The 27,721-nt window shown below is 41.8% G+C and overlaps 1 protein-coding gene across 1 annotated transcript; it reads right to left on the reverse strand.

Moving 5' to 3' along the window:
• Positions 1 to 323: 323 nt before the first annotated feature.
• Positions 324 to 26,623, reverse strand: LOC134137799 (uncharacterized). The gene is made up of 14 exons (XM_062570874.1): positions 26,398 to 26,623; positions 23,208 to 23,327; positions 22,148 to 22,267; positions 20,891 to 21,010; positions 15,619 to 15,741; positions 14,474 to 14,556; positions 12,593 to 12,718; positions 11,687 to 11,732; positions 10,386 to 10,519; positions 6,603 to 6,731; positions 4,102 to 4,216; positions 3,082 to 3,216; positions 1,675 to 1,800; positions 324 to 445 (listed from the first exon to the last, which is right to left on the reverse strand). The coding sequence occupies exons 1-14, from the start codon at positions 26,621 to 26,623 to the stop codon at positions 324 to 326; spliced, it is 1,725 nt and encodes a 574-aa protein (XP_062426858.1).
• Between the last annotated feature and the right edge of the window lie 1,098 nt (positions 26,624 to 27,721).

The following is a 27,721-nucleotide window of genomic DNA, read 5'->3' on the forward strand; positions in this document are numbered from 1 at the left end:
GGGGGGGGGGGAATTTTCCAAGCATGACAGGGGTTTGGTGTGGTTTTTTCTTTTTCCTCCTCCAAACAGTGGGAAGGAATGCAGCAGAAGTCTTGAAGCACAAATAAGCAACTGGCTGACATGTCCAAGTGGTTGTTTTGACCTGCTCTGACACTTGTCATCTCCATTTTATAGAGTACAAGGTGCTGTATGCTTTTTATTCATATGTGAAAAGGCAAGTGAGCAGGAAAACTTATCTGTGAAAGCCAATGAAAAGAACTGTCTTCTGTGAAGGTTCAGGATCTTGGATTTGCTAGGTTTTTGTAAACCATCTGGCTTAAATATTAACTGTCTGCGTGGCGAAGAGCTGCCCTAAGGAGCTCTTGAGTTTCTTCTGTTTGTTGACGGACCTGTTCAAGAAGTTCGGTCATTTGGCTTTTTCTGAATGCTAAACAAAATTCTGGATCTGAAGAGAAAAAACAAGTGTTAGGTTCGTGAACCCATAGCAATTACCCTCTCCAAACATTTTCCTTGTATTTTCTATAAATGCTACAAATGCTTCTGGTTTAGGTTAGATAGATTTGATGGTTCTTACTACAGTGTAAAAAAATACACCACAAGGTAGACCAATATTATTCTACCACACGAAGAAGAGCAGATACTAGATACTAATCCCATTTTCATGCCTGCATCCAGAGCTCTGAAGCTCAACTGACCATTTCAGCACCGTGTATTGTTCCTGTACAAGAGAAACACAGGAAGATGTGGCAGGGACTTAGCCCTGGCTCTGTGTGTGTGAAGATGTAAGATGTGAGTAAGTCTAGATAGTAGGTGTCTCATCTGTACTCAATTTCCACCTTAAAACAAAAAAAAACCTAATCAAAACTGGAAAATGTTAAGGAACAGAATTAAAAGTATGCCAAAGAGGAAGATTTTCCAGCTTTGTTTTGCCCTAACTGCAAGTTTAAGGGGGGAAAAAAATGCAAAATATGCATGATTAAATGCTTGTAGAAAGAATACTGATGTTTTCAGAAATATACATGCTATAAAATGCTAATTTCAATGCAAGATTGAAATTTTGGAGATGAAGGAAATTGTTCTATGCGTTAGAGGACAATATGTAACAAGGTGCATTGCTGATTTTTGGCCTGTCCACCTTGAATAGTATTAATCAGCAAAATGGTGAGGAGGACAAGCAGTTATTTATTCTCTCACAGTGAATTTATTTTTAATAAGTGACGAACTAGAAGGCTTCGACGTGTCATCTTTGTGCATGTTACCTCATTCCTAAGACCTAGCAAGGCCGTGGAGATGCTGTTTGTCAGTAACGCCTGCCATCAGTGCAGTCTGCTTGCTCTATCAAAATAAACTAAAGTTTCATGTCTGGAAAGCTTTTTGGACATCTAATTCCAGTTTCCTGCTCAACAGAAAGCCTTTAATTTAAAACATAATGGCTTGCCTTTATCTTAAAACGTTTTTGGTTATTTTAAAGCAGCTAAGATACTGGCTACCCTTGAGCCTATCCTGCTGTTCTGTTTGCTTCGGCAGCAGCTTCTGGTCCCCAGGAGGAAGCTGCCGGGCACTGCCGGGAGATCCCATGACGAGGTGGTGGGTGTCTGTCGCTGGCGGGAGCGAGGCAGCCTGGGGCTGCACCCGGAGGCAAGGCCCGGCAGGGAGTGCTGCTGTGGGACGTACCTTCCTGCAGCCTGCAGAACGTGGAGATGCCCAGCTGCTGAAAGCGAATCTCCTGGTGGGTGAGGAAGTTCTTGAGGTAGGCCTGAGTCTCTCTGATGTGACCTTTCAACAAAAGCATCATCTTTTCTGCATAAAGGGGAGAACCACTGGTGAAAAATAGGAACCTTTAAAACACTTCTTAACCTGACCTTTGTACCAATGCTTATGTTTGTTAACAGCTCAGCTATCTGCAGGTAGGATCAGCGTTACAGCAGAGAACGGCGAATGACTTCCACGTGCTACAGCCTTTAGCTGTGTCACGGATACTTCAGGTAAATGATAGGCAGAGTTTCTGCTGGCCGGGCTGCTGTGCTCGGAGGCTGATCCTTGCACGAGGGACATGCTGGCTCAGGGATGGATCAGCCTTCGGTGCTAACACGGCTGTGAAGGGGTTAAGCTGTCAGACTCTGTTCACCTCTTAGAAGTCTGCTCTATAGCAAATGCTTGAGGCTGGCTTGAAACTGGTTTGTGTTTTCCCTGTTAACAGTCCCTCACTCCAGGCTTCCATTTCTCCCATTTTGAAGGATTAAAATGTAACCATGCTCCTCTAGAGAAGATGGCAGGGATCATCTGGACACCTTGTTGCACGTCTGAGAAGCTCTCAGCTGCATGGAGCAGGTACATCAGGCATAAAGCTATTTCTTGTGCTTTTTTTTCATTATCTCACTGAAATCTAAAAAAAGTGACAAACTACATTCTTAAAAGCCATTTTACCTTACTGCTCCAGCTAAACGGTTTGAGAATTAAAGCAGTGGTGTTTGATTCAATAAGAAGCTTTCCTCTTGCTGGTTGGGGAGCGGAGTTAATCTAAAATTCTGGGGCACAACCATCCCCTTGTAATTGTCCTTAGGATTTTCAATCTCTGCTCCCATCTGTGGGGAATGCCATCATATCATATATACTGATAGATTTGGTAAGGGAGGTCAAGCAGAGAGATGTAACCATGCTTCTTGTCTGAAACGTTTTCATCTTTTCCTCAGTAAGAAGAAAGGTAGGGAATATTTTACATTATCCCACCTTCCCACTTAACCTGCTTTTAAGGACCTCAGAACTGCTGCAGAATAACACTGCAGGATGGATAGTGTTTGAACAGGGTAACAAATGTCTGAATCAGACCTTAATATCTTATGATCTATTTTAACCTCTTGGCTTTCTCAGGCACTTAAGTACTGCTTACTTATGTACTTCAAAAGCAATTGAGTGGCTTTTTCATGATGCTAAATCTGTAGAGAGCACATGGAGGGTGCTTTAGGAACGTCAAACGTTACTTGATGCCTGACAGTTAACTCCTCTGGAAGCAGGCTCATTTCACTTCAGACAGCCCCAGGTGCCTGAGAAAGCACAGTCAGCTGTGCGACCGACGGTTACCGTGACCTATCAGGTGCTGGAGGATGGAGGCAGCCTGAAAGGACGGCTCCGTACGACCCAGCTGGCCAGCCAGTCCCACCAAGCACTTTGTCAAGGGCTCGTCCATCCACTGAAGCACGTGTAACGCGGCTCCTTCTGGAAGACACAAAGGCATTAGGGTAGTCTGTGAATAAACTCCACTGCCCTAGAAATGCAGGCAAGAGGTTTGCCAGAACCTCAGCTGCCTGAACAGGAAACCTTTTGCACAGTCGGAGAAGCAAAATGAGTGCTGAAATTCTGCAGTGTTTTGGGTTGTTAAAAACAGGTCATGTCTCGAGGTTATGCCCTCGGCAGGGCAAGTCCGTGGATTCTATATGCAGAAAGGCCAGTGGATTTTTATCACGTGGGTTGTGTCCTCTGACAAGCTGAATCACTCGATGTGTGAGAGCTGCTCTGGCACAGCAGGTTCAATCTGCCTGGCTGCTGCTGGACACCTCTCACAAAATTAAATGCACCAGTTGCTGTGTCAGCTACAGAGAGGAAAAGTTTGACAGGCAATATCCAACTTTATGGCAGGATGGGAAAATTTACACTCCTCTCTGTGCCATGAGGAGAGCTGTACCTCCCATGGCTGGTAGTGTGGAATCTCTTTCAAAAAAACAAGACAATAAATTTAGAAGAAGAGGCCATGTTGTGTTTTAGTCTTTTCTTCTTCTTAAATTAGTTCCTGCTACTGTGAAATGAATTCAGCAGTAGAAACTGAGCAATGTTACCAGTAAAGGTAAATGGACCATGCATAGCTGTAAGGTTTGGCACAAAGAATTGTGAGCAAAAGAGTTTAAGCGGTTCAGTGGTGCAAACAGTGGAGCCTATATCTTTTGCTGGTGGGTTGGATCTTGCTCTCATTGAAGCTTATGGCAAAACTCACGAGAGTTTACAGGCAAAGACCTGGGATCTATGTCTCCAACCATGCTATTAGGATTAATAAAAGATGTGTGCACTTCTCAGATTAATCTGTTTGCAGTGAAGTTGCTTCCTTACCTTGCTTTGCTAACTCGGCAAGGCAAGATGTCACATAATGAAGAGAGTCTTCTTGAATGTCAGTAGAAAGCATGGTCTGCAGGAGACCTTCAATACACGGGCTCTCAAAGATTCTCTGCAACGAGAGAGAGCACTGCCTGCATTTTTGGTGTCCAAGGACTTCCAAAGTACTGAATTAATCTAAACAATACTGAGGACTAAGACATCAATAAAGAAAATATCCCGTCCCAGACCTCACGCACCCAAACATCAGACACCTTGGATTATTAAGAGATCACCTGATGCCAGGCGTTTCCCAGGGCTTGCCCTGTTCGTAGGCTGTTCTCATGATCTCAGATCACTTTTAGAGCTCAGAGAATTTCCTAACCTTTAACTGCTGTGTCAGGCTGTATGTTAGGACTAGGCTGTCATTTGCTAAAGTCTTGGTGCAGAGGTGAATAACCTGGGTACTTCAGGGCAAAGGGTTGGGAAATGTGGAAGTTTATTGGTTTGGTCATTTAATATTTGACTCTAGGGCTTTGAAAACTTTCTGACATTGAAATGTTGTGATCTGCAGAAATATGAGATGATCTTTCACTAGCGAAGGTGGCTCCTGTCACTGGAGACAGTTGTTATGAATTAAACATTTCTGTGTATCCCTTACCTTTCAGGTTGAATCTGCCAAAAAGAATGGCATTGCACAGCATGTCTCTGCACAGGAGTGTATATTTTAGAGACTAGGTTGAAAATAGCAAGGAGACTTAGCCTATGCTGTCCTGGTTTAGAAGCACATGAGATCCAGGAACACAAATCCTGTTACAATCATAGGTGACTGTTTATAAGGGAAGTTGAATTCTCCGAGTTGTCAGCTTGCTGGAAGCTTGCAGCTCCATAAGGGAGCTCAGATGGCTATCAAAAAAAAGGGAATTCTTATTTCTTTTGCATTTATTTTATGTTACAATTTTTAACTTGCTTAGAGGTTGAAGCTGGATTCAAGGTTCCTGCCTTTCAAGCTGCCATAGTCTATATCCTGCTGTCATAAAAAGAAAAATTATTTTCTCCTTGTGACAAGGACTCTTGTGTGTTCTGGGGTCAGCTCCTTAGGTTGGACCCTGGAAACCTGGCACTGGATTTACTTGTGCAGTGAGAGCTAAATACATTACAAGGCACATTATGAAGCTTTAATGAAGTTGAGGCAGTTCCCTGCTAATAACAGAAGAAAGGCACAGAATTTGTGTGACAAATATGCCCATTTTTTACAAGCACACTCTGAAAGCAGGAATGTTTTCTACTCTTCCTCCAGGCCTTGAGTTCAAGGCAACGCGCTCCCTTGCCACAGCTGATTTCACAACTATCAAGAATTCTGGTAATTCTTATCTTCATTAGTAAGAATGAGAAAACCTTATGATTTAATATCACATTTCTAATCCCCATTTGAAATGTGCTAAGAGGTTTCTCCTGTTCTTCGTCATTAATGAAGTTCATAGATTCATAGCAAAGTTTTCCTTTTGGCTAATTTAAACCTCTCTCAATCGCAGTGAGTGCTCTCTGACCTCATGGGAGAGAGGCAACGGGGAATGCAAGGCTAGTCCCTGTCAGCCGCAGAATACAACTTTATTTTGTATTGCAGTTTGTCACTTAACCTGATCTTGATAAAACTAAACAAAGAGAAAGAGCTGCAAAAATGGGAATCAACAATGCCAAAAAAAAAAAAAAAAAAAGACAAAGAGGTTTCCAAGTCTAAAATTGGGTAAGTCACTGAAGTTGAAACAGTTTTGTTTCAGATATTCAACACTTCAGAAAAGCAGTCTCTGAAACTAGTAGCAATTTGATAATGGACACACACACATACACACAAAAAATACAAGCGAGTCCCCCCAAAATGTGTACTAGAACGTGGAGCAAAGGACAAAGCAGAGGCAAGGATTTGGGCTTTTCTTTCCCCTTCGGTATCAACTATGCTACTGGTGGCACTGTTTGATCAAGGGGACAGAGATGTGCACCTTTTGGAAAGCAGGAGGAGGACGAGGAGGACTGAGTAGCCTTAATAGGCAGGGAGAAAGGAAACGCACCCATGGATTAGGATTTCATTTGAAGCAAAGTCAGCAATAGAGATGTTTATAACATCTTGGCACAAGCAGTATCTTGCCAAACAGGCAAAATATACGCCAGTAGTCTGGCTTATTTATAACAAATTGAGGGTGAAATTAGATCAATGATTAATGCCACGAATGGGTAAGTCTATGATACTGCCATTCAAATTAGGTGACAACCTCACTGGCTCATAGGAAAAACTAAGTATTTCTTGTTTTCATTACCATTTTTATATTGTATTGGAAAAATACAGAAAAAAAATACATGACACATCAGGTACTGTTATTCATACATAGTTCTGTGCAGAGTATTAATCCTTGGTATATCCTTAAACAAACAAACAGTTGTTTCTGTGATTAATGTTGTTTTGATATAAATGTAACTGCAACCTCTCAGTGTATAGTTCAGTAAATAATTTGGCTGCTTACCTGTCTGTTTTGGGAAAGACTCAGGTTTTGGATGATACAGGCAGTATGGCCAGCAATGACAGGGTCCGTTTTCTGCACTGACAGTAGCATTCCCAGGCTCTGCAGCAGCTCTGCACATGTCAGAGCATCCTGAGAAGAGCAACCAGCTTCTTAATTCACCTCCATTACAGGAAACATTAACACATGGCAACACAACTTCACATCAAATTGTAGATAGCTCTGAAAGAGGAGCATTGCTTAGCTTATTTAAACGAACAGCAAAGCAGCTGGGCCCAGGGTCTTACCTCTCAAAATATGGTCTACTGATGGCACCAATCTATGCTTGCTATGGAAAACTGGAGGCTTAAGCTGCAGTAGTTTACAGCAAGCTGTTTGCATCATGCACCTCGCCGAGGCTGCTCTGCCACGCGAATGGCAGCTGCTGCAGCCAGGGGAAGAACGTGTGGTTGCAATGGGAAGGAGATGCAGTCAGGATAGGGGTGGAAGGGAAAAGCAGTACATCACGAAGTACTGCTATGTGATTACATATCTCTACAATTTACCTTGCCTATAGGAATGGGCTGTATTTTTAAATGTTTGTGACTGGGCATCTTTTTAGTGGTATGTCCTGAATATCATCTTTTGAGGTTGTACATACATTTTTCTGCTTTCTGATGGGTATTTTAAAGAGTAAGTCCCTCTCCTCCTGAATGTAATCAACTCCAGTTCCCATTAGTACCAATGGGGTAGGCTCTTTCCTCCAAGTTTGGATTACGTGCCAGGTAGTTTCCTCAGTAACAGCAGGGATTAAGAGGGGACTGTTCTTTACAAGAGAAACCTTCATTTTTCCTTCCCGTCAAAGGCAGAAATCATATAATTTTAGATAATGAAATCATAATTACCAGTAATGACTGGTTTGTATGCTTCTGGACTGTGTGTCCTCTTTTTTATGTAATCCCCATTGACTGTACTCCCCTTATTTGATTTGCTACAGCCTGAGAGAATTGTCTACAGACTATAAATGAACTTTCCAATACATAATGACTTTCCTGCCAAGCTCTTCAATTTATTTAGGACCTACGTTAGCAAGTGACAGTCCTCTAAATACTGCTGAGTCTCTCCCTCTCTCTCTCTCTCTCTCTCTTTTTTTTTTTTTTTTTTTTTTTTTTTTTTTTTTTTTTTGCTGGTATATGCCCAGGATCCATAAAAATGGATCACCAGGTCCAAAGGAGGATTGATTCAGCCTCTCCCAAGACTCAGAAAAGAAAGCAGCAACTCTGCTCAAAGTTGCAATGCTGAGCTTTCAAATCCTTGGCTAAGGGGTGCTTGCCAAAATAAATAGTATCCACTGTTTCCCAGGTAGCAGGACATGAAGGCAAAGCTATTTTGTACCTGGGGTGGTGTGAAAGTCAGCGATGTCATTTGGAGGAGATCTTTGCTATTCCACTTTCCAGCTATTTACTCAAAGGACTGATTTGGAAGGGTCTTCAGTACAAAGCCTGACTCTATGCCTGGTATTTTGGGGGTTGGACTGTCCTTGAGAGAACTGAATAAAATTCTCCCTGCAAGAGGGCAGCGGTCCAGCACTTGCTGGGAATTGCTGTCTGGGGCCAGGGCAGGGGATCGCAAACAGGCGTTTGGGCAGGCAGCAAGGAGGGCTGCCCAGGAAGCATCCCAGGAGCTTCAATTCACGGTAACGAAAGGGCAGATGAAGTCTGCCCTATTGTATCCTGGGGGTGTTTGTAATAATTCAAGCATCGCTTGACTTGGTTGTAAAGGTTAGCTTTGTTTGGAGGTTTGTTTTCCACCGGCTGTTCCCATGGAGAAGCCCTGCTCTGCCTTGCTCAGCATTCAGCCTGGGTTAGAGAAAGGGACCTTGAAACGATGTGAAAAACAGTCCAGAAAAGGCACAGAGGTGGAGAGGAGGGACGTGAGGCGGGAGAGGGCAGCCTCTCCCCGGCGTGCCCGGGGCATGTCTCACTGTGCAGCCACCTTCGGTGGTCAGGGGCAGCCGCGTTTGCTCCCTAAAGTAAATTTTGAGGTGCAGATACTTCCGAGCAGCGAATAAACGCTTGAGAATATTGGTTTGCTTTCCACTTGCTTGTGGCTGCCCCCTTCCTTTAGTGAAGGCTGTTTCACTGCTGCTATACCAAGTCTGAGCTCCTGGGCCTCTTGCCTTTTGCCTGGCAGGGCTGGTACTGAGCTGTGCCTTTTGCGTAGCTGGGGCTCTGCAGCACAGTGAAGATGCATTTCAGGATCAGAGAGGGAAAGAGTTGCAGGGTGCTCTTTTGGGGGAGGAAAGAAAAAAGAAAAAAGCATAGATGGTGTTTTGGGGCAAGAAAATAAAATATAAGTGAGGACAAAGTTGCAGTATATGCCTCATACTGAGTAAAGATTTACTGTTCAAATAGCCCCAAACTAAGTTAATGTATTTCAATTGCAATCTTGTTGGGAGAGAGCTGTGCTTTGATTGCACCAGGCAGTTTGACAAGCGACGGGGACATTTGGTGCTAATGCAGCACAAAACCTACCAAGCCCCAGTGCCTTTGAAAAGCCGCTGCTTGCTGCGGATGGAGGCACATCTCGCAGAGGAGATGTAATCTGCCTTGTACTGTGCGGCATACGTGCCACTGAGGAACAAGGCAGCGGCCTCCAATTCCCAGAGGAAATTTCCAACCAGTGTATTTCAAGCCTGAAAAGCACCTAAGCCAGCTGTGGCCATTCAGGCCCTCTACTACTTAAGGGAATATGACAGGAAAGGGTCTCACTTTTTTTTGCCTTATCTGCCCCAATTCTAGCTCTTCTCGCAGGTTAGCGTTAGCTTAAAACATCCATTAAAAATTACTATTTCATACCCATGTTCCTAAGGATGCCTTTAATTACTGCAGTGGGAAAGCTTATTTAAGAAACAACTGATTTGTCACTCACCATTTACTGGTTTTGCTGGTTTATGTGAAGGACAGAAGTACAGCAGGGATGTCTGTTTTGTTTATTTGCTCTTGTTTGTTTCTAGTCAGACTTCTTTATATTTGCACAGTGTTGCACTGCTAACGGTGGTGTTTACCCTGAACCCAGTTGGACAGAACCGTTCTGTAACTAAGGACTTACTTACATGAGGAAACACAGGAAAGTTCAAGTGAATAAAGTGAAGCTAGATCTAAATTTAAGTTATATTAGCCCCTCTTGCTGTCTTAATTCAAAAGATGTTAAATTTATGCAAATGTACTTGCAAATAACTATCCATATTGGAAAGAGTGTATTTTTGCTTTTTTTTTTTTTTTTTTTTTTTTTTTGGTAACCTGTAATACACTTTACCTGCACACTGCAAATCAGTTTCTCTCTGCTTTTCAGTGTGTGGGGAAGCCCCACAGCCAAGGCGCAGCCTCCTCAGTGGCCCCACGGTTTCTGTTACTTATGATGCTAGAGATCTGTCCTGCCACCCACACGCCCACTTGCAGCCCAACAGCCTGAGGAGCGAGGGGACCACAAAGGGGCTGCAGGGACCTCAGGGTTGGATCCAAGGAATATGATGTCCCTCAACCATCCCCATTGGTTCATCTGATCAACTGCGGCACTCATTGGGTCTCCTCACCCCAACTCATTGGGTGGTGCAGATGCAATAGGCAAAACCTGACCTTTTAATCAAGGCCTTTTGGGGTATGTTGGAGAAGGGCTGGCAGAAGGGCTGGTGAAGACTGACTCCATCAGTCTTTCACAAGGCAGTTTTGCCATAACAAAGCATTAACCCAGGCAGTGGCCAGGACTACTCTTTTGCCTCTGGTTTTGGGAAATCACTTGCCCTACCTGGTTGCGTGGGTGCTGGGACAGTATCCAGAGCAGTGCAATGGCGGCATGACGGACGTCCTTATTGCCAGATGCCAGGAGGAAAAGCAGCTTGGGCAGGATGTTGTGAGCAACGATCTCAACCTGAATATCCTCTGGTTTGGAAAAATGATGGAGTTCAGTGCACTTTGGAGCATTGCTAGGAGGCGCGCAGGCTCTGGGCTTACGAGTGTTTGACTGCACCTCTATGAAGTTATTAGAAGAGACCTCCAGAGCGCTGTGGGATGGGACAAAACTGGGTATTTGGTTACAAAAATAAAGCCTCATTTGCTCTGTCTCCTTCTGCCAAAGGATTAACATAGGCTTGAGAGCAGAACATAGCTTTGGGCATGCTTTGTGTCTGCACCTCGCTGAGAAGACACAAGGGGAATTTGCTGGGTGCCTCCTTGGCCTAAACCCTGGCGGGAAGATAGTGGTTTCTGCTGCACAGACAGAAGGGCTTCCTCAAGCACCAGGTGTCTCACAGAGGGTTGTGGTTAGCCAGGGAGAGACCAGTTTGTCCCGTTCTTATATCTCTGAACACGAGAGATATAAGCAAGTGCTTCCCAGCTCTAGAGGCAGTGCCAGAGCAGCCAGCAGATGGAGCGGCAGTCCTAAAAGGCGGCCACCTAAACACACCTGGGATTTTCAACCACTCCAAAGAGCAAAGTAGCAGTTTCTTACTTCCAGCTCCACTGTAATTGTAGTTGTCTGAATACAAAGCCTCTCTACACTTTCTAGATGGAAAAGTCTTTTCCAGGCTCTAGGGCTCTAGTGTGGAGTGAGATAGTCCTTTGCTGCCATCTCCAGAGTACATTGTGGAAATATAATTGGGCATTTAATAGGATAGTTTTTTTCATAATAGCATGACAAATGTGGGTGAAAAAAAATATATTCAATGACAGATAGATTAATACCTTGGGAGGAGGAAGGTCCCCACCCGAGCAGCAGTTTTGGGAGATGTTCTGTCCTAATCTGGTTTAATGCTTATGGAGTATGGAAGGGGGTAAAACAACACGGTTATAAAGACTCTGCGCATAAGACCTATGCTGCCTCTGTCACTTTGTTCAGGTACTTCCCTCCTTACTTGGGAGCTCTGAGGCAGGATTAGTTACCATATGCACTAAACCTTCCTCTTCTGTTAACATCTCATTAAAATGTAGAAAAGATGATACCTATCTGCGCTTAATATGAGAAGTTCCCAACCCACTGCTCACTCTGAAAGGCAGAGAGAGAAAGAAAAAGAATCAGTGTGGTTTGTTTATCTCCAAGACACCACTTACCACTGGTGGCTAAATTTCTTAGGCAAACACATGCCTGGCTTGAAACCTGCTTGTGCCAAAGAGAGAGAGAGAGACAGACAGAAAAGAGTGGTGTCAGTAATGTGCATTCTTGGGTATTCTACTCAAAATAAATGTTACAACACGTTGGTGTTGTACAAGCTATCACAGTATCTTCAAAGCATGAATTTGGGGATGTGATTTTTTTTTTCTCATACGAATCTTTTTTTCAGCCCCATTTCTGATACCCTGCTCTGGTATCAATCATCCTGTTGTTGATGAGGAAGAGCCAATGGGGTTGAGATGTTGAGTTATTTTAGTAATGTCAAATAAACTATAGGAAAATGAAAGAATTGAATTTGTCTCATTTGCTTTGTGCTCCCCCCCCCACACACACACACCTCCTACACAGAATTTGCAGGTTCCACCCTTTAAATGCTAAGCCATGGCTTACTAAAGTTTCTTCAGTGCATGGCTCCCAATAAAATCATATTTTCTACAGATTATTCTTTGAGGTCATAGATATGCTATGCACACTGAAAGAAACAAACAAAACAAAAGTAGCCAAATAGGTGCTCCAGATACTTGCTGTCACATACACTGGGATCAAAGATGGTTGGAGCCTGGGCAGAGCCAGCAGAATTGTGATTTGGGGGGCACATCGACACTCACAAAAAAGAAACATCAGGGAAACGATCAGTATGGGCCATGCCTACATTAGCAAACAGTGCAGCGTGACAGGATCAGATCTGGAAGAGCTGGAAGCAAGGAGCCGAAGCCCATGCCAGTTTGTGTTTTGTGGTGATCTACTTGAGACCAGCTGGGCTGGATGCCCTGAGGCTGCTTTACTACGTGAACCATGTCTTGTTATCAGCAAATCTGCTCCCTCCTCTCCTCTCTTTGCTTTACCTTATCCACAGAAGAAGACAGGAGGGAGACAAGGGCCCGCAGCAGGAACCTGTCACCTGTCCTCAGCATGGCTGGGTGGTGCCGTGCGTTGGCTGCCATGTTGCTCAGAGCAGTGCAGCTGTAATACTGGAGCAAAGCACAGGACAAGTGGAGATAGGGAGGAAGTTCCAGTGATGACATGTTGAAGAGAGGGAAAAATAAACTGGAGAAATGCTCAGATTTAGAGTTGATGAAAACAAAGTGCTTTTTCATCCTCAAGGTGTTTTGTTAGCTAGACATGGTAACAGCCTGAAGGGACTTCCTTTAGGAAAAGCAAGCTACTGCTGCTACCCCAGCAGCTGTGCTGTGCCGGTGCGGGCTGCACAAGCCTATGAGGACCCTGAGGACTTGGGAACTTACTGTGCTTATGTATGCCATACTACATGCTTACATTGCTCTACTAAAGTTGGATGTATTCGCCTCCTGGCATGCCAAGAGATCATTTTCAAAGAAGGACTTAAACATTAACACCAAGGAGGTCTATATATATGAGAGTATGTATTACTAGAGAGGTTGTAACTGGAAGAAACGGGCTGAACTACAAAGAAAGAAATTTTAAGATGAACATCAGGGAGAGCTGGTGAAGCTGAAACAGTCTGCTGAAAGCAATCGCAGAGGCTCAATCACTTCAGGCATTTAAAGAAGAACTGAATAAAGATGAATAAAATAATGGAGGAAGTAATCCCGTGCTAGCCAAAAGACTGACTAAATGAGCTAGTGGATTTTAAGGTTTACAGCTGATTCATAGTTTTTCATCAGTTTTTCATCATTTAAACTACAAACCAACTCTCTGTTAAGTATGCTGAATCACAAAGAGGTTCTATGCAGTATCTGTAGTAGATGTAAAATAAGAAGATTTCCTAGACATTTACAACAAGAAGAAAGCATCTTTGCAAGTTGCACCTTGCAAAAGTACTTCAGAAAATTGCTTAGGAGGGAAGATGAAATTGCAACTTGTGATCTGAAGGATATAGACAGGTAACTGCATAACAACTGTGTGCATGTACACATGCATAATAAGTGTGTGATTGGAGATGCACTTTTCAATCACAAACTTTATCCTGTGGAGCTACACAAACTGAATTTCTGACTGAACAGACAGAGTTTCACCAAGACACAGACAAATACTGGCTTCCTGTAGCAAAAAACAGGTAAGAAAAAGACAAGTTCTTTAATTCCTTCCCCCTGCCCTTTTTCTAGAGAAAATTTTCATAGAATCATAGAATCAGTAAGGTTGGAAGGGACCTCTGGAGATCATCTAGTCCAACCTCCCTGCTCAAGCAGGGTCACCTAGAGCATGTTAGACAGGGTTGCATCCAGGCGGGCCTTGAAGATCTGCAGAGAAGGAGACTCCATAGCCTCTCTGGGCAACCTGGTCCAGTGCTCTGTCACTCTCACAGTGAAGAAATTACCCCTCACGCTCAGGCGGAACTTCCTGGGCTTCAATTTCTGCCCATTGCCTCTTGTCCTGTCACACGGGACAACTGAAAAGAGTTTGTCCCCATCCCCTTGACACCCTCCCTTCAGGTACTTGTACACATTGATGAGATCCCCCCTCAGTCTGCTCTTCCCCAGGCTGAAGAGGCCCAGCTCTCGCAGCCGTTCCTCATAGGGCAGATGCTCCAGCCCTCTGATCATCCTCGTAGCCCTACACTGGACTCTCTCCAGTAGCTCCATGTCTCTCTCGTAGTGGGGAGCCCCGAACTGGACACAGTACTAGAGATGAGGCCTCACCAGGGCTGTTTCCTCCTCCCTCCCCTTTCTTTTCTAAATTCTCTGGTTTTGTGCTCTTGCCATAGTCACACTGCTATTATTTAAAAATCTGAGCTGCTTGAACCATACCTGCACTTCTGAGTCAGGAGACTCCAACAGCAAAGTGAGAATTGGGAGGGCTCCTTCCTTGCATAGGACCTCCTGGATTTTCTCTGCCATAAAAAAAAAAAAAAAAAAAAAAAAAAGTGCTGTTAATGTGTCCTGCCTCTTCTTTTCCTCCCATCTTGAAGGAACCACTCAAAATATACAATTGTTAGGGTCTAGAGAGTGATGCTATTCATCCAGATACATTCCAATAAGTGTGAGTGCAGAGAATATAATTTAGATTTTATGCAAACTACTTGTATGCAGTCATTTTTGCAAAATTGCCTGCAAGCTGTCTGACTGCTTTAGTCCTTGCTAGTTTTATGCTAAAGATTATTCAGAGAATCTGACTTGCCAGAGAATTTGAAAAACCTCAGGTATGACATTCACCATGGTTTCTGTGTAAAAAAATATATATATATAAAAAAATTCTGAACAATGGTAGAAGTGTAATAGCTGCCTATAAAAGTTCTTGCCAACTATTCCTCTCTGCTATTTGGAGATAAAAGATATCACTCACAGCTGTATTATTTAGCTGTGTGGGATAACAATATGATCTAGATGGGTGGGATTTGATGTTGGCCTCTGTTTCAGAGTTTATAGGTGGGAATATTAGTGGCTAGGACCAAACATCGCTTTTGCTGAAGCTGATATAGCACAAATCCCAAGAGCTTTTAATGTAAACAACGTCAGACACATAATAGTTGTAACTGGCATCTTGCAACATCGAGTTAGGGATACAAGTCAAACATTCAAAGAGTTGAACATTGTTAGATAAGTTTCTGAGATTGCGTCAAAATACCTCCAGATGTGCTGCCAGCTTTTTAGACCAAGTTATTTTTTTAACATTTTTTTTTCTTTTTCTTTGACTGATGACTTAATTGCTTGCACATTAGCTCCTGGGGTTGAAAATCTTGGGTCAGGGAAAAAAATGGGTCTATATTGGCTAAAGAGAAGCCAAACTAAAATCATCAGCCTATAGTATCATCATGAATGCCATGTGCAAAGGAAAGCACTTGTTGCTCAGATACACTTTTATCTTAATGCATTAAGGCTTAATGCTTTCAGATTATATATTTTTCTATCTGCAAGAAATTTTCTTTCAGCAATTTCAGATAAATCTTTAGTACCTGATTGTGTGAGGTTGAGAATAGCACCAACTGCATTTTGTTGGACTCTAGGATCATAGGAATTGGCAAGAGCCAACAAAGGTGTAACTCCTTGAGCAGCACCAATAGCCTCCTGGTTTGACTCTGGGGAAAATATTAGGGTAAGAAAGAAATGAGACATTGCCATGCAGTATCCTCTTACTATGAGTTAAGAACAGGACATATAAAACTAATTTTTTGGGGAGTTTACTTTTCTGACTTTTTTTGGCGCGTATCAAGATTTCTCTCCAAGCTCAAAGGAAAACTCTTAAAAAATTCCAATACCTCAGAAAGGAACAACTAATTCATGCCTTATGGATTAGCCATAGATCATAGCTGGTTTTAGCATAAGATCATAGCATGCTTTTGTTTTGTGGATGGGATGATTAAGATAAAAGGAAGTTAATGCCTCTTAAATAGGTTAGTAAGTGCCATCCTTGCCTTGTACCTCTAGTATGTCCAACTGACTTATTCACAACATGCTAGCAAAAAAACTGTCTAATAATTTACATAATTATTTTATATTATCATATCCATTATGATAATGATCAATTGCAGCTAAGATTGAATTAATTTAGCAGGTTATATTCAGTGGGCCAATTTCTATCGAATGTGTCTGTGACACCCCAATCACAGCTACAAGCAACATACAGGTTTCTGAAAACAGACTTTGGCTTAACCACTGGAATTTGAAAGGTGCTTCTTCTCTGAAGTGGTGCTGCTTCGCTGCATGGCAGTGTATTAATTTGTGGAATTGTGTTCAACATCCTAGTGTACAAGCAGAATTCAAAAAAAATCTGCAGAATTGTTTGAGACTCTTGAATGAAAAACTTAAAAAGAGAATTAACTAGAATGCTTAAATAATGCTATAACACACTAAATACTATAAAATACTACATAACATACTTATATATTGTGTATATAGTATATATACTGGATATAGTAATATTACAATATGCCCTAAAATATAATACTAAAAACTTTAGCAAATAAAATTTAGAAACAAATCTGCTTCTGATTCTGCTCCTTTTGTTTTGGACTTAGTCAAGGCAGGCTCAACTCACCCTTACATACGAGAAAATCCTTCCTTTATGATCTTCCCCATCCCCTTACCTTGAGGCCAACAAAACATTTGCAAGAAACATTGGAAAAAATTTGCCATCATGAGGAGATGGCTGTCTCCCTTCTGACTGAGACTGTGGTCCTCCCACATTTATTGTATCTTATCTCTTTGTAAATTTATAAGCTGATTTGGGTCAGGACTTTTTATTCAATCTATACACAGCACTTAGCGAGGTCAGTTCCAGGTTCATGGTTTGGACTCCAGCCATTACCTTAATCTAGAAGCCTAAGCCACAGAACAGTGAAATTAGAGATGTTGGCTGCAACTAGATAAAGCAAAACAAATTAAACTGAAGAGGAAAAAAAAGTAAGAAAATTAAGAAGAGAAACTGCTCTTTGACTTGCTTAGTATTGGCAAGCACAAGAATAGTCTCTCTGTCCTGGAGTCTGCAGCTCTGTGTGACCAAATATTTTGCATATTCAGAAGCCCCAGGAACCAGCAGCCCTGTAAAGACTTTTAAAAGGGAAAAATTTGTTTAACTTACAGGATCCCTGCAGAGCAGTAGTAACCATATTGAGAGCAAGACAAAGCTTTTTTGAATAAATAACCTATTGACAATGTTCTTCTTTTTATGACCTTTTCTGAAAGGTCTTTAGAGAAATCATTTTCTCTTATATCACAGCATTCTGTAGATGTTCCATAATAGAAAAAAAGCAATGCCCCTGTTCTACATCTTTCATTATTTATTTGAGAAAAACAACCACTGAAGTCCATTGGAGTTTTCAGTATTGTTTCATTTACGTACATTTTTAGATAGTTTAAAAAGTGGCCAGTCTCTGAAAGCTTGCTGAGAGAAATAAGAAGTAGCAGAAAGCAAGATGAGATCAACTCTTCAGGTGCTAATAAACTTAGAGACTTAAAAGAACAAAAACGTTATTTCTATAGCTGCAGCCCATCTAGACTGGCAAACTGACTGGTGTAGGTAACCCAGGATAGTGATTCAGGTCCAGTTCAGCCAGGAGGCATTTGGTATCCATGATAAACCCCTTTCTGTGAATACCCACTTCATATGAACATTTTATACTCAAGGAAATACCCTTTATTTTGGAAAAAATAGTGTCATTCTGTGAGCAAAATTATTGTTCTGCACGAAGTCATGTATTTAAAAATAGCTTTTCCATGTGGGAAACTATTACTCTGGTGACACTTTCTGATCAATTTTGTAGACAAAAATGATTTATAGACAAGCCTTTCTCCAATACAGTCTCCCTGTATATTGTTCCTGTGTTTCCCTCAGCAGCAGCAGAAATATTTTTGTGCAGTTCCATCTGATGGAAACCAGTCCAGTCTGATGTAAACTCTAATTAGGTGAGTAAAGGAGAAAGGCAAAACTATGAAGAATTCAGATATTGCTGCTTCCTTCATTCTTTCACAGAATATTCTCCATTACTATTTATAAATGGGGCAGAGAAGCTCATGTTTGGACGATGTGATTACAGAATTTGGGCGACCTTTTTTTACTCCATCTTTTCTCCTAGGACAGGGAAGGAGGATCCCACACCCTTTTGTGAGAGAAGCTCCCAGGGACACATTTCCAATGTGATGCTCTTCCTAAGGAAGCATTGGCAGTGACAGAGCATCAAGTCGTTGTGCTCTTCAAAGGCACTTGTCTTCCTTTAAAAAACACAGCTGACTTGATCCGAAAAGACTTCACATCCGTGAGAGCTGAAGCAGTTTCTCCGCCCGAGGGCTCAGCGCTGCTGCCCAGCACGGGGAGCCTGCAGCAGCCGGGCTGGCCTTGGACACGGTGCTCGCCCAGCAGGGAGGTGGCCTGCAGACACCCGGCACCACCTCCCCCATGGGAACGCTGGCTCTCATAACAGGCCAGTGGAGATATGCACGTGATGGAAACCTCCGTGAGCAGGAAAACCTCATCTTTTCTTCTTTTCCCTGGGGTCGTTCACTAGCTGACCAGTTCAGCTCTGCTGTCTTCGTTAGAGCGCATCGTTGTGGGCTTGCCAAATGTTCTTTTATATAAATCGTTTTCCCTCATCCTTCTCTCCATTCTCATTCTAGTTTTAGTCAGATATTGTGTCTAAATCTTTTCACAGCTTTTTCACAAACTTGTGACAGAATGGATGGAGATATCTCTCTCACCAGGGTGTGTAATTGCATTCCAGTCTCCATAAGAAATACGGCAGGCTAGATCAAGCTTCTGTTTCTTTTCAGGGCTGCTTGTTTACTTAACAATACAGCCCCTGGCCAGATGCCGCTGCAACCTCTGATCTGATCCCCCTTAAAGTACCTTTAGAAGAGGGCCACATATTCAGATGCCCCTCTAATGTGGGAAAATCATAGCATCCACTCAGGCTGGGTCTAAATAACTCATCTTGAAACCTGCGTTTATGAATTCTTTCTTTCCCCTCTCTGCCATTTGTGTGCTTGAAAAATAACTGCCCTAATTCTGACTGTGCATTAGCAGTTGGTAGCATATGCACCAAAATCAAATTCAGCTTCAGTTGCGTGTTATCGCTTTTATCCCTGGCTCTGTACTCAGTGCATTCTCTTTGTCTGGCTTAACGCAGATGTTCAGCTTTCCCTAAAGTCTTGCTATGAACTTTTAGTTCAGTTTTTGTCCACTTTGAGAGGAGTTCTTATTTCAGGACTGATTATTTTCACTCACAGGCTGAAAACATACAGATAATTCCAAATGTGCATGTGTCCTCTTGCTCTATGGACAAATGCTGGTGTTGAAACAACCTTCAGATCCTTTCTGCTGAACGGGCTTGTTTGCTGGTTTTATTCTTGGTTACCTATTATAGCTGGTAACCAGACATCCCAGTTTACAAGTAATTTGCAGGCACATTGCTAAATAGCTTCACTCTGCACACGGTCTTGGACACTTACTGCAGCAGAGTTAGGGTACGTTACCATTCTTGGATTTAGATTTTTAGTCACCTTAAGGCCATATAAAGAATTATCCTAATTCAGTTGTGCTTTCATATTTATCTTTTTTTAAATCACTGTAGAGCATAAATGGCTTACCTAAAGGATATGACTAAACACATTTTTTTCTCAAATAGGCACTTTAAGATATCAGAGTCTGTAAGTTAGAATTTAATTAAATTCTACAGAATTGTCACTTGCTTTATTCTCACTGCCCACAGTAGCTAAATGTACTCTGAAAAAGAAAGAAATAGATTCAGTGCATCTAAATCCCAGTGAAACTGGGACAAAGGTTCTCAAAACTAATCTAATCCTAGTCACTGCTCCAGCCTACCCCCTTACATGACCCTGCTTGCACGAAACCCTACCTCATTTGCAAGCTCCTTGGGTGCTTAACTTCAACTACTTGAGCTTAGAAGTGCACTGGCACCAAAGGCCCCATGCAACAGCATTAGGTGACTGCCCTCAACGGAGAACGAAGGAGAATTGGATCTGGAGTGGCTTCACTATCCTCAGGTTAAAGACAGAGACATCTAAATCAGCTGCACTATATCATCACCATGATGCAATAACAAAACGACAATGTTATCATATGATGTGTTACACAACATATTTTCCTGGGATGTGAAAAAAAAAAAAGACCAAGGTGAGAGCCCAGCTGGAATACTGCGTGTTTCTGGTCACCTGTCTTTCAGAAGTGATGAATGGAAAAGGAACTCTTGCACCATTTACATACATCTCTGTTCTGTAACAAAGTTTGAGGTCTGTGGTATCACAAAGCAGCAGATGAAATTGCCATCTTCCCTTTCTGTAACTTATAATTTATGCCCAGAAGGGCTATTAAGATGAATAGAGAGCCTGCCTTACAAGAGGAGTCTAAAAGAGCTTGGCTTTCTCAGTGTAGTAAAATGGAGCAGCCTTGTCATTGTAGACATTAGAGGGGGAGAGCTATTGAAGCAAAAGCCAGCACAGAAACTAATTATGATAAGCTAGCCATTAATATATCTAGGTTGGAAATTAGAAAAAGCTTCATAATCACTTAAGACTGAATGTCAGAATCAGTGAAAAAATGATCTTAACTGGAATCTCAAGAAGCTGAATTTATGTTGGAGGAATACTGAAATTTGTTGTTGAATCTTATGACTCCTCTAAACCAATTGTAAATAGATTGCTCGCCTTGAAATATGGCATAAAAGATGTAATTAATTCACTTCAGAGGAAAAAGGGAAAGAACAACATACTCACCTGAGATGGCCAAAGTCATGGCGCAGGCACAGGAATTGCACTGGACAGTGGGATCCCCTGACTCAAGCAGCTCCAGAATTGGCTCAAGTAAACCCATTTGGACAACTAGCTCTTTGTCAACTATCCATTAATTCAAGAAAAAAAATGGACAAACAAAAAGCAAATTGTTAATGCCTTTTTTGCAAAGAATATACCTTCTTCTGGCTGCTTTGGAGTCTATACTATGATTATGCTAAATGGACCTAGCATGGAAATAGTCTGAAATGCACCCAGCCCTAGCTAGATTTGCTTGATTCACCTTCAGACTCATAAAAGTATGTAAGAAATGCTCAGAGTCTCTAATTCAGGAGTTCCCAAATATTTCTGTCAGCAATTCTGCAATTCTGTTTTTAGATATAATATGTAATTTGGAAACTGCATTTCCAATAGGTTCACTATTTACTCAGGCTCCCTTTTCCTTCTGAAGGTAGACTTCTAAAAATTATTTTTAACTTTTAAAGAATAAAATGATACTATTTGCAGCAGGATCCTTTAAAAAGAAAAGAAAAAAAAAGCTAATTTCATTGAAGACTGATCTTGTCTTCTACTGGTGTGATGGATTATTGGTTGTGGCGCAGGGAGTGCTGTAGTAGATGCCCTAAATACTCCATTGATTAGGTGCAGCTCATTGAAGCCTGTCAACTTAAGCTTTAGGGTGACGTTTGTCATCTGCAGCTCCTCAGTCCTTTCACAAAGGAATGAGCCCTAGTGAAGGGCTAGTGAAGAGAGTGAAGGGAGTGAAATCTACTAAACATCTTGTTTTATTTATTTTTATTGTATTTGTTAATTTGCAATCAACTTAAGACCAAACTTCAGTTAGTAAATAACAGAAAACTGAGCACTGTCTCAGAGGCAGAGTTTGTTTCTGAGAGCTGTATCTGTTGTAAAAGGGTAAATGGTGGGTTTTTGATCCAAGAATAAGAACAGCATAGCTATTCCCACATCAGTCTGGGAATAACTGACCAGCCTTTGCAGCTGGAGCTGAGTTCCTTTGCCCCATGATATCATACAGCTTGAGGTAATCTAACATATCCTCTTGAATCTATGTGGTTTGCAGATTAAAACAGATTCACACCTGTCCAACCTACAGTGTGAGCAAAGGACTTTGGATTTGGGTAGACCTGGGTATGTAGATGTGCCCTCCTTGGGGGCCCTCCAGTGGGTCTGGCTGAAGAGACACCCTTTCACCAGAACAGAGATGGGTTGATAATTACTCACTGTTTCCTTCCAGTAAAAAGTTGACAAGGGACAAGGATGACGTTTGTTGCACCTCCAGATCAGCAGACCGCAGTAAGGCATAGAAGGGTTCCAGGTGCTCCACAGGCAGGGGGATGTTCACTGCAGCAGTGAGGGGAAATATTCAGGCATCTCCTCATTCCTTGTAGTCTCTGACATTTTTGTCTTGTAGGTGTTAGGCCTCAGGTGCTCCCAAACACAGGCCGAGTGCTATTCCCCCTCATTTAAATTCCATTGCTACTAGCAAAGCAGGGCAAGTTCCTTGCAAATGTTTTGAATAATCAAATACTTTAAAGACATTATGGGAAGGGAAGCAACATGCCTAGCTACCAAACAAGTCATTCTACCCCATAACACGTCCTCATATTGTAGCTGTCTGCACTTTTTAGTTGGAAAAAAATAGCTATGGATAAAACTATCAAGCCAAACACCTGAACGTTCTCCTTAAGTAATATTTTAAAATGCAAATAAATAAATCTTAGCCTGATTTTTGCTGATATTTCTACCCTTTTGTAGGACCCAAACTCCTGCTGGAATCCTATTATTTGACATATCTAGGCTGACTTCTTCTATCTGTTTACAAATTAGCTCAGGAGCCAAGTGCTCCCATGGAAAAGCTGGTACACAGAGGAATGCTTCCTTCATGAGTCTCTACTACCATCTGACCTCTAAGGCTTCATTATTGTCTAAAACCTATATAATATAAAACCTTAAAAGAGCACTGTATCCATTTCCTTGCACCATACTGTGTTGCTTGCAGGAGATTCAGTATGCACAGCCTCTCAAAGGGGTTGTGCTCAATTTTTTCAGACGTATTAAAAGTACATAAATGACAGCCTTTTATAATCATGAGAGATTATCTTCTCATAGCAAAACCCAGAATGACTCTGCCCACATTGCACTGACAGCGTTTCCACTTTCCTTAGCAGAAAATATAACATGAAAGAAAAAAAAAGAACTTTGATACATTAGGGAGTTTCATAGCTGGAAAAAAAATAATTTTAATTTTGTGAAAAATTCCTAACACTCTTAGATAACTTACTGTGCTGACTCATATGCAAATAGTAGAGAGCTGCGGACTGTTGTAACCCTGGGTTTTCTGAAAACGCTAAGGTCCTTAAGGCTTCCAGGGGATCCTTTCCAAGTGGTGACATTTCAAAACCTAAAAAGGTACAGTGACAGCATAGACTCAATTATATCCAAAAATGTTTAGTTTACAAAAAGAATTAAAAATTTGTAGACATCTACATAGGCAGCCAAACAAATACATAAGGATTTTTGTACTGCAACAGCTCCATCAAACCCGTCTATCCCTATTCATGTTTTCGGGAACAGTAGTAATAAATCAGCCTGGAATAACCTGTCCTTGGTAACGTCTCTTATGAAGTTCATGCAGCTAGTGATTGGAAGCAAGATAAATTATAACCCTTAGGCACTTTTATGCTATCCAGTATAAATGTAGGTGTTCTTTTTCTCCATAAAACTTTTAATCTTTTCTTGAATCACAGAAGGTCTTTGTTAAAATATATCTTTTGAAAATGGCTTTCTTAGCTATGAGCTGTAGGCAAAGTTTATGCTTTTAATTTGTTACATTTTATTTTTGCTGTGTTTCCTATCCTTAGCATTGCAGTAAACTATTTCAGAGAATAGCAAAATGGATTGCAAATGGGCTTGCCTCAGGCTCAAATTCCCAGCGTGATTCTGCCTGTTCTTAAGTATGACGCTTATGCTTCCTGTATGAATAAAAGAGATGTTCTGCAGTAGCCATCAAAAATACAGCAATAGAAGTCATGCGTGGCTTCTATATGCCACTGTAGTATGTGCTTGTAATGAGTGTAACAGAGCAGCAGAGATGATGAAAAAAGGGCCATCAAACCAACGCTCCAGTATTTCAACAGTATGAACTGTTGAAAAGGTAATGATGTAGTTTGAACTAGCTGGTGGAGCACACAGGTACAAGATGTAGTTGTAGAAAAGAGATTAAAGCAGTACATTAAAGATTCAGATATCTCTATGAACAACAAGAACTAGCCACTTTTTACCTCCCATGGAAAAAAGGGGGATGTGAGGGATGTAAACTTCCTGTCTCAGTATGAAACTCACTCAAGCCAATGGAGGCTGCTGACATGTCAAGTTTAACAAACTCCTACCTTCAGGATTAGATGAGTGAGTTTCACAGAAGGACTGATTCATATAAAGATCAATTTTGGTTAATAATTAGCAACAAACACAAAAGGATGGACGAACCAGTGTGTTAGTTTTTAGAGTAAAAACAATAATCTCTTCACGTTGTTTAATTTCATTGCTTACATACCAGCTAGTTGAATCTCTTACATCTCTTTGCATTTTTGGTTGGGAGGGGTGATGAAAAAGAAGTCACGCAAAGTCTTCACCTATATGTGCTGCTGTAACTAACAACTAAGTACAATGACCAACCACAAAGTCTCTCCTTGCATCCACAGTTTGTCCAAATGTTAGCCCTCTGATTATCATAAGGATGCAATTTGCTGAGAAAGGAGGATTGGCTTGCCTCACTTGGGAATAAAATACATAGGAGAGTGCTAAAGGAAGAGAGAAGTGGCTTGGTTCTCTTCAGTTCTTCGTCCTGGGTTCCGTGTCTCCGCTGTCATGGATGTTGAGACCTTCCTGAGAACACACCCTGCCGTTTGTGCACTACTGTTACAGCAGCTCCAGGCTCCCTCCTACTGTGCCCTAGCTCCCTAGGACCGAGGTGGACCAGCCATTTGAAAATCCATCTCAGAGAGCAAAGAATTTCTAAAGAAAACTTCCACTTACACTTTTTGGAAAGCACCAGTGGGTGCTGCAAAAGACCATAATGGCCTCACTATTTCTTCCAGACCATCCATTCCTTGCATCTAGTCTGCCAGATGAGCTGGGATACTGCCGAGACTGTCTTTTACGCAGTGAGAAGCATGGTAGCCTTTTGAAGAAAATATTCAGCCCTAGAAGATCTCTACTGTACATAAATCTGACAGGTCTACTATGAATGCGGACTTCAGGAGTCAGGCAGTACTTAATGTTCAACAGTTAATGGAGCGTATAAACAGCATGGGACCCCTTACACTCACAGAGTAAAGGCACCAGTTAATACCAGCATTGGCTGTGGCTAATCAATGCATATTCCAAATTATCAGTGTCACAACAATTAACCTGAAGCTTGTTCCATGACAGACCATTTCAAAGAGTGTTATGGTGTCACACCAAGGACAAACTGCAGCCTTCAAAGAAATGGAAGTAGAAGGGTCTGCAATTTTTCTATAGTAGCTTTAACTCAGCATTGATAAATGTATCAATAATAAACATATGCAATCTGCATACATAGTTCCTCTTGGTTCCTCTTCAAAAAAAAAGAACTCTGAGACCAGGAATGATTTTAGGTCAGCTTTTCACTGGAAATGCCAGTTGACAAAATGCACTAAGAGGATTTTCCATGGTTGCAAGAATGAAAAAAACAATGTTTTCCTATTAATGCTGCTGTATGCTAGGATGGAGTAGAGAGGACACCATAGCTAGATAAACAGGGGATTAAGGAGTTAAACTATAAAGCAAAGAAGCTTTATAAAGAGTTATGGATCTACATTGATTCAAGCAGAGGCCCTTAATCATGTTCCTGTCTTCTATCTAAACTGTTTGCACAAAAGTGCTTATGCAGACCAGATGATTGGGTCTGAAAAGGTCCTGGGAGACCAGTGGGATTTGTAGAGATTTTAACTTTCCCCACATACAGCACAGACACCCTTAGCACAACTCTAGCAATGTGGATGTGCAGCAGTCACCCAGGAGCACACTGTGATTTGTCTGCTTGCAGATCTGGGCTCCAGTAGCACCTAGCGTAGGCACAGCCTGTTTCAGCTGTATCACTTCAGTGATTGGGTCTGGTAGACAAAGAAAACTTTTGCTCCTTCCTCTCCCCAAATTAACTTCAATTACTAAGAGACTTATTTTTAAGACACATATTTACGTGGGTTATATACTAGTAAAGGTTGCACAGCAGAAAGTGACTGACCATTTGTACCTAGATCCAGCTATTACACTGTTTGAACCCTTGGTGTCCCATACACAAACAAAAATGCTCTGTAGCTCTATCTGTAACTACATCACCAAGCTGCTCTGTGCCATGTCAGAAGAGTTCAACTACTAACCTGTTTTCAACACACAAGAAGAATCTCCTTATCTGTTCCCAAACTCTTTACAAAACCAAGCCCTCCTACCTGTTTCGATGTGCTGCAGAAACTCTTGTGCTGTCACCTTCTCATGAGGCTGCAGGATGGGCTTGTACAGCTGTCTGCCCTTAGAGCTGCTTTGTTTTAGGCAAGAGCAGTTGCTTATCAGAATTAAGCACTCCTTAATGCCGTGCAGCAGCTCTGCGGACGTCCTCCGAACTACGGCCACAAAGTCCTGCAGCAGCTGCAGGCATCGTCCACACAGTTGACCCATTCTTGTCCCAACAGCAGCACGAAGCAAGGGGAAAAGGGAAGAGATGGAAAGCAAAGTCTTTTCGTGACTTGCCCACGTTTTGCACTAGCTTGCTGCCTCTCTGTTTGTCCTGTGTGGAAGATGTGTTATAATGCTATACCACGTGCAGTCGCTGTAAGAGATGATCTTCCTGGGTCCAAAAAGCTACACTGCACAACAGGACCGGTTTCTGCAGATCTCCTGTGTGGGGTCCACAAAATATTATTCAAAAGGCTGGATCAGAGCCATGCTCAAACATCCACCCTTTGCTTGATAAACTGATGACCTAAACTCATTCCATGGAGCACAGAGTTTAACTCCCGGAGCAGCCACCAAAGCCTTCATGAGGCTAGAAAAGCTCTGGGATAATGAAGAAAGCAACTCCAGGTTTTGTAAGGCAACCTTGTAAATGAAAGGTAGGCACCACCTTGTCTACATGTGTACAAGCTGCAACTGCCAATGGGAGAGGAAGATCAAAAAAAAGGGGGGGGAGTACTTAAACAGGTTTTTCCAGTTTCTTCTGGAGCAAAGACCAGAACAAAGGCCCAGTCTGGGCAAGCAGCTCATAACTCAGTCAAGTGAAACTTTCTAATAAGCAAGAATGGAAAACTGGAAAAACAAACAAACAAACAAACAAAAACAGTGGCCAAATGAATTTAAAATTAAGTTTTCTTCCAGTCAGACAAACCCCACAGATTGCACTAGGTAAGTTAAAAATTGGAAGACATTGCAATCCTGCTTGTAAAAATCACCTGCAAGTTTTCATTTTCAAGGAAGCTAAAGGAAAAAAGAGTAGTTCCTCTTTTGCCCCATCCTTTTGCATAATTTTGTGGCCACCTTTGGTAGAACAGTTTTAAAAATGACCTTGCTCTAACTAATGTAATATGTGGTAATATTTCTAATGTTCTTGAGGTTTCTAGTGAAATTTGATTTGATTCAAGACCACCTTCATTAGAAAACCAGTCTGGTTTGCCAAGTGCTGATCACTTTTATTAACACTTGATTATTATTCTATTATCATTTTATTCATGGATTTGATGGATTTTTTTCTAACCATTACATTTGACATTTATTGATAAG

Source organism: Rhea pennata, chromosome 3 (assembly GCF_028389875.1).
Source record: "Rhea pennata isolate bPtePen1 chromosome 3, bPtePen1.pri, whole genome shotgun sequence".
Lineage (NCBI taxonomy): Eukaryota > Metazoa > Chordata > Aves > Rheiformes > Rheidae > Rhea > Rhea pennata.

Bases quoted from the DNA above. Each gene is read 5' to 3' on its own strand.
- LOC134137799 (XM_062570874.1), bottom strand. From the start codon at position 26,623: ATGGGTCAACTGTGTGGACGATGCCTGCAGCTGCTGCAGGACTTTGTG. The intron at 6,732-10,385 runs GTAGGGCAAGTG...TGCTCTTCTCAG, and splicing joins CCCAGCACCCACGCAACCAG to GATGCTCTGACATGTGCAGA. The intron at 4,217-6,602 runs GTAAGCAGCCAA...CTCTCGTTGCAG, and splicing joins GTCTTTCCCAAAACAGACAG to AGAATCTTTGAGAGCCCGTG.